Source organism: Etheostoma cragini, chromosome 9 (assembly GCF_013103735.1).
Source record: "Etheostoma cragini isolate CJK2018 chromosome 9, CSU_Ecrag_1.0, whole genome shotgun sequence".
NCBI lineage: Eukaryota > Metazoa > Chordata > Actinopteri > Perciformes > Percidae > Etheostoma > Etheostoma cragini.
In genome coordinates, this window is record NC_048415.1 from 17,028,606 (window position 1) to 17,035,364 (window position 6,759).

At 40.3% G+C, this 6,759-nt stretch overlaps 1 protein-coding gene across 1 annotated transcript; it reads right to left on the reverse strand.

Annotated features, from left to right (window-relative positions):
- Window positions 1-1,595: 1,595 nt before the first annotated feature.
- On the reverse strand, window positions 1,596-6,203 carry ptgfr (prostaglandin F receptor (FP)). The gene is made up of 3 exons (XM_034882603.1): window positions 5,796-6,203; window positions 4,617-5,425; window positions 1,596-2,257 (listed from the first exon to the last, which is right to left on the reverse strand). Exons 2-3 carry the CDS (start codon window positions 5,409-5,411, stop codon window positions 1,943-1,945), a joined length of 1,110 nt encoding a protein of 369 aa, XP_034738494.1. The 5' UTR covers window positions 5,412-5,425; window positions 5,796-6,203; the 3' UTR covers window positions 1,596-1,942.
- Between the last annotated feature and the right edge of the window lie 556 nt (window positions 6,204-6,759).

Genomic DNA, 6,759 nt, shown 5'->3' on the forward strand with positions numbered 1-6,759 from the left:
GGTTTGTCCATGTTGTTTTGAGAATGTAATTTCTGTTTCAAGAAATGAGCCAAACCAATGGAGAAAAACTGTAATGTGCAATCCTAAAATGACTATTATCATTATCTTGGACCACTTTTTTCCGTTTAAGTGTCTGCCTTGCTATATTTTTCCTTACAATGTATTTGTTCTTAATTTTTTGTTTGTGTGCCACCTATAAGTGAATATAAATTACTGTAAACCTCCAGAGCAGCGGTGATAAGGAGTTCTACCAACACTTAACAGCTGGCAAATTACTAATGAATCAGTTTACTGTTACGCTAAGAACAGAAAGACTAAAATGCAAGGCTCAAAGGAATGCAAATGGATTTATTGACTGAGAGGAGAGGAGAAGTGAGAAGGCAGACTGCAGGGAGAGGGACAAAGAGACGGGGGAAGCTTGGGGAGTCTCGAGGGTGCGGATACTCGGGGGAGAGCCAGGAGCGTGGAACAGAGAAGACACTGGAGCTGGGAGTGGAGACAGAGAGAGGCTGAAGCTGGGTGCCGTGGGAGGGGGGGCCAAGAAGAGAAGCCAGCTGACCGGAGACAGAAAACAGGAGTGGAGGTGATAACTGCGGGGAAGAAACAAAAAAGATGAGTCACATTAACCATAGAACACTTGCACGAACAAACGCTTCGAGAGTTTCACCAGTGTGACGATCAAGCAAAGACTGGTTGAAGAGCCGGGGCTGACATACTGTTGTTGATTGAAGACGGCAGACGGGTGTGAGCGGCGGGAGCAGGTGATGTGGATGAGACTTAGGTGTGCGGGGTCAGCTGGCTTCAGCAGGAGGGAGAGCGAGGAAAAAAGAAAACAGCAGGGACAAACAGGGCAGGCGAACAGAAAACTCAGAAAAACAGCAGATACTCACGGCCAGCCGGACCCCAACCAGAACAATGACCTCATCATGACTGATTGCAGCAATTGTAATAAGGTTAATATGAGTCTAACTGATTGGCATTTACAATAATTATTTACTTATAATAATTGAATACTGAAAATATCTATAATTATCCTGCTCAGAGACTTCACGGAGACAGACAGACACGGGACAGACTTTCTCCTCAAAAACTTTTTGGTGAAGAATAACTTCCTACTAACACATACTACTCTGACCATCAGCCATTATAAGTAGTAGTAGAGTAGAGTAATCCATTTGCTCAGTAATATTAGTTGATTTGTTCTTACATTTCCACATTTATTACACAGTTCAGCCCAAAGAAACTGGAAAGATTTCATGAGAGAGAGATGATATACTACAAAAGCATTTGTGCAGAACATAACATTTACTTTAAAGTAATGTACACATTACCTAAGCAGACCGCTGACTAACTTAATTCTGTCATTCTGTCTTTCATGGATGTATGAAAATGCTAGACAGACAGATAGATAGATAGATAGATAGATAGATAGATAGATAGATAGATAGATAGATAGATAGATAGATAGATATTACATATTATTTGTATGCTTCAAATATCTCAACATTGTGTGCTATTTATACTTAAATATATCTGCAAACACAGGGCTACACTGAGTTTAGTACACAGACTGGAGCTGCCGAATGGACAGATGGTCACTTTTTCAATAGACAAATTGAATAAAAGAATGACTAAACTAACCTGTCTGTGAATGTATTATTTTCTGAGCACTGTCGACCTTTTTAGACATATTTTGTTCACAGCCGCTGATGCAAAAAGCAGAGCTCAAAGGTGAGAACACAAAATGAATCCCACATTATACAATAGGTCACAATACTGCCAGTTCATGATGACTAAAGAGAACATGAAAAATAACTTTAAATTGGTAGTTTATGTACCACAACTTTGAGTGTCTGTATTCCAACAAAATTCTGCACATCTTCACAGCTTCTTCCCGTTTTTCCTCACAGGTGTTCTCAGATCAAAACATCGTGACCATGTTTCAGGTGATGGATTTGATCGCAGTGTCTGACAGAGGAAGTCTACCGGGGCAGCGGCAGTCAGTCGGGCCGGCGCCTGAGTTGCTGGTCTCCATCGAGCTGTGGAGCATGCTACGCTGCCAGCGGTTTAAGCTATGAGACTTTGGACCCCAGCAGCTGTGAAACAACATGAAGATTTTCCTCAGAACAGCCTTCCTCAGGAGGATGTAAACCCAGGGGTCCAGGATCTGGTTCCATGTGGCCATGCGTACCACCATCAGCAGACTGGAAGACGCACGCTCGTCCTGGGCTCTGGTGCTCACCACGATGACGTGAATCTGGTGGAATGGTCATTGGGAAATAGAAAAAGACAGAAAAACTTGAATAAGTGCATGCTATCAAAGATATAAATAAACAAATAACTAATGTAGCATTTAATAAAACTCATGTCCTCTAAATCCTTTTTTAAGAAATCTTTACTTATTGAAACCCATTACAGAAAGCATCGCCATTCAGTGTTTATGTAAGCTATGCAAATGCTTTATTGGATACACATTTTAAAACTTGTCTTCTGCAGATTGATAGTGTTTGTCACTTAGCGTCTTCTCATGAGTGGCACATTCATTATCTTCCACCAATGTACAATAAATGGTTCAACAAATATTTGAATGATGATTTTAAACTCATAAATAAATAGTGACTGACTAAACAGAAAAATCCTACTTAATTGTTTGTTCGAGTCGATGTATGAGTAAGATGTTTAAAATAACCTAAAGGAAGTTTCAGTGCAATTCTTTTGGACAAATTGCCAAAATTTGTAAAGTACCATGCAAATATGTTGTGCAAAGTATTTTGCTTTATGACTGTAATGGATGAGGAGTGTGACATGACATGACATTGAAGAGGAGCTAGTTTGAAGGACAGAGCTGCGTGTAGGTGTGCCTTCAAAGGTCTGGACACACTGCAGTATTTTATCAGTTTAGATCAAGGGCTAAGCAGTAAACTACTGAAATATTTGAGTCTTGATGTCATAAATCTTTGGAAGCGATCTTCAGCTGTAAAGAATGAGAGAGCTGGATGTACAAAAAAAGAGAAAAGCAGCGGGTCAAAAACCTTAAAAGAATACGCCACCGTTTGTTGAAATAGGGGCCAATGCATTTTTTGTCTCAGTGTATGCAGCTTAGCTTAGCTTAGCTTAGCTTTGCTTTGCTTTGCTTAACTTAGCGTAGTGAATGGAAGTCTATGCTGCCGGTTAGCATGTTGTGAGTAAAAGTGAGCCAACAAACAAAAGAAACAACCAAATAACTTCTTAAGGCATTCTTTTAAAAACAAGCTTTCTTGAGTCATCTTTTCATCACCCGTCACAGATAACCTAAATCTACATGGCATCTGTCTCATTTCAAACCCATTTCACTATCTCTAACCGGCACTTTGTAGGCTATTTACCTAGCGTTCAAAATCATCAAATGCATGACAGACTGGCAAATAGGAGATGTGGTTTAGGATCAGAAAAATGATAAATAAATGTATAATAGTAGGATACAAAAAGGGAATAAATTATTGTAATATAATAGCATTAATTAATTAATTAACATCTGTGCTCTGAGCATATCTGCACCATCATTGCACCAGGGGACTGACTGTAAAGGCACAGTAGCATCACTTTCTACCTATGTATATATACACACATATAAATATAAATACATATGTATATATATTGGTGCCGTCAGTTAAACCTATTATTAACGACGTTAACTTTTTTTTATTTATTGTAAGATCAACATTCTTTTTGGCCTAGTAAACTTTGTAATTTTTTTCAAATACTGTTGCAACAACTAATAGTGTTAGAAAAACTACAACACCACACTGGATCTAGCTAGATCGGAAACCAAACAGGCACACCGCACGCACTTGTTTGGGCTTGCAAGCCGGCCAAAGAGTAGTAACGTTACGTTTTGAGTGGAGGGTGAGCGCGAGACGCCAAAATGGATGCCAACAAGATTCTGAATGGCAAGTATACTTTTAAAAAGTTGACAAATGGTTCCATTGAATAGATCAAAGTGATCTGTGTGTTTTGTTGTTGTGAACTGTGTGAGAGATCATTTGCTCCAAGTGAGAATGTAGTGTGTGAAACTGAACACTACAGTCGGCTATATGCCAATGTTGTTTTCAATTTAAAAAAAAAAAGCACAAAGCAAGCCGATCCACTTTTCCATGTTGATAAGAGCATTGAAATGAGAAAAGGTAATGGGCAAAATAATTAAAGGGTTAATTAGAACAGATAAAAATGTGTGATTAGTTACAAATATATATATGTATATATATATATATATCCCCGTAGAACATCTAGTGTGATATCCTTATCCGTTACCTGTTTGCGTTTAGTTGCTTTAAATGGTGCTGCTCTATTTTGCATATAGGAATTTACACAATTAACGTGCATGTATTCACGTTAATTGTGTAAATCCCTATATGCAAAATAGATTGATTCAATTGCAACTGAATGCAAACTATTTTGATCTGCAAGGCTTACTCTGTGCATTTTGTGTCAAAGTAATTGACTATAGTCAAGGGAACAACTGACCTTAAGGTAGTAGTATGGTTGTATAGTTTGACAAAGTTTAAAAGTCCTTCGACAATTGTGCAAAAGCAATTGAGAAAAACTTTAAAGGTCTAATCAGAAGGAGATATTCTTACCAGCAATGGGCCCCAGCACACACAGGACACCAACATGATAGCCAGCAGCTGGCAGATCATCTCTAAGTGGTAAGAAGTGCTTCTACAGTGATGCTTGCGGCGCAGTCTGTCCTGCAGCAGAGCACAGCTTGTCAGTGCATTGCACACAATGGAAAGCAGTAGGGCCAACAGCCCCAGCATAGAGAAAAGCAGAGGGAGGAGCACATCTAGCCAGTCTCTGGGTTCCTCCATGTGGAAGAAGCACCAGCTCCTGGAGCTTTGAACCTTGTAGGGCCTCCACAGTAGCACAGGCAGCACAGCCACCAGGGCAGCAAGCAGCCACATGAGTCCGAGAAGCCTTTTCATGTGGTGGGGAGCTAATGCTGTGGAGTGAAAGATAGGCCTGATGATTCCAATGCAGCGCTCCACCGCCATGACACTCCCCAGGAACAAGGGGGTCAGGCCAAAGAACACCATGCACGCCCCAAAGACGCTGCACACAATGCGGTGAGGGTCAAATATCTCCCATTTCTTGTGGAAGCTGTAGACCAAAAGCACCAGGGAGCCATTGATGAGGTGACCCAGCAGGTCTGTGAGCACCAGGCTGCTGGCAAAAAGCAGGAAGGACGCCTTGGACTTGATCCGGATGCGGATGTAAGACTTGATAAGGATAAAGAGCGCGAGCCCGTTGGAGAACATGCCCACAGTCATAGAGATGACAGAGGCGGTGATAGACAGTTCCTTCTGGCTGCAGGAGTTATTGCTCGGTCTGACCTCTGACCTGCAAACTGTCTCTGAGCTCCCATTGGCTGACATGGTGGAAACGAAATCTAAAAGAGAGGAGAAATGGTAGATGAGATGCCCGATTTATTTGTACCAACATGTTTGTAACAAATCTTCACAGGTTAAAAATTAGCTTTTATTATTTTAATCTGGTGAGATCACTTCATACATGGCATACTTTTTTTTTTTAATTTGGAACAGATGCTCAGCTTTACGATGACATGTTTACAACATTTTACGCATTTTATGCCATTTTGGGTGTGACTATGGGTGCAAGGCACGCTACTTTCTTCAAAACTGGTGAGTCATGCGATAAAAAAAATTTAAAAAAATTCTTAACCATATGTTCCACATTTTCCTTAGCCAATAACTTTTGTCGATGACGGTGGCTTGCTACAGTCTAGTGCAGTTCCTTACCTTACTTCAGGTTAATCTTCTTACTCGCAACTCGCCATAAGTCAACAGTCCCTTCCCTCTCTGTGTCCTTTATGATATTTCAATAAAGCAAATCAGCCCGGCAATAAATTGAACGTCCAGAAACCGCTCGCCACAATATTCCTGTCGAGGCGGCGATCTGTGCAAATCGTTCCGTGTGCGCTCCGCTGGTGCCAAGTCGGTGAAGGCGGCGGAGCTTCAGTCTCTAAGTGTCACTTCAAACTCAAACCCACCTCGATGGCTGGTGACAGTACAGTGTGCACATCTGTCGCATATTGCAAAAAAATAAATAATTAAATAACTGTTACAGTTTTGTGTCAGCAGGTTGTCAATAACTGGCCATGATGTTCTAAAAGAACAGCCTGTGTGTGTGACTGTACGCCATCCCCTGTGGTTGCTCAAGCCTCATATGAAGTCAGCACATGATTGAGAGGTATTTTTGGTCCAAAAAGATACATCAAATTCTTATTACAGTATAACTTGTGTTATCACTGGTAAAGCCTTGTCACTTGCTAAGCTGCCTTTTTAATTTTTATTTTTCATAACCATATAAAGCCTGTTGTCATATCCTATTAGTCATGCGTTGGTTCTGTCACCTTAAGGCTATTTTATTTGGCTGCACGCTTTAATTAATAATAATTAATTTTAATCAGCTTCAACAGTATTTTATCCAATCCTACATTTATTTTATCAAACGTCTTTTTAATAAGGAATCTGATTCATCATACAATTCGCCTGTACATTCAAGAAAAAAAACAATAAACAACAATAATTCAAGACAAAGCAAAAGAAGGAACAACAATACAAAACAAAACGGTGCCGGACCACAATCCCTCACACTGTCCTATCTCACACTGTCCCTATCCGTCCATCTAACCCCTTCCAATGTTGAAATAATACCACAGCAATGTATAAAGTCTCCAGTTCTGAGGGTCTAACACTGCAA

Coding starts and splice junctions, on each gene's coding strand:
- ptgfr (XM_034882603.1), bottom strand. CDS start 5,411: ATGTCAGCCAATGGGAGCTCAGAGACAGTTTGCAGGTCAGAGGTCAGA. Junction 2,258..4,616: donor TGTGCTGGGGCCCATTGCTG/GTAAGAATATCT, acceptor CCATTCCACCAG/ATTCACGTCATCGTGGTGAG.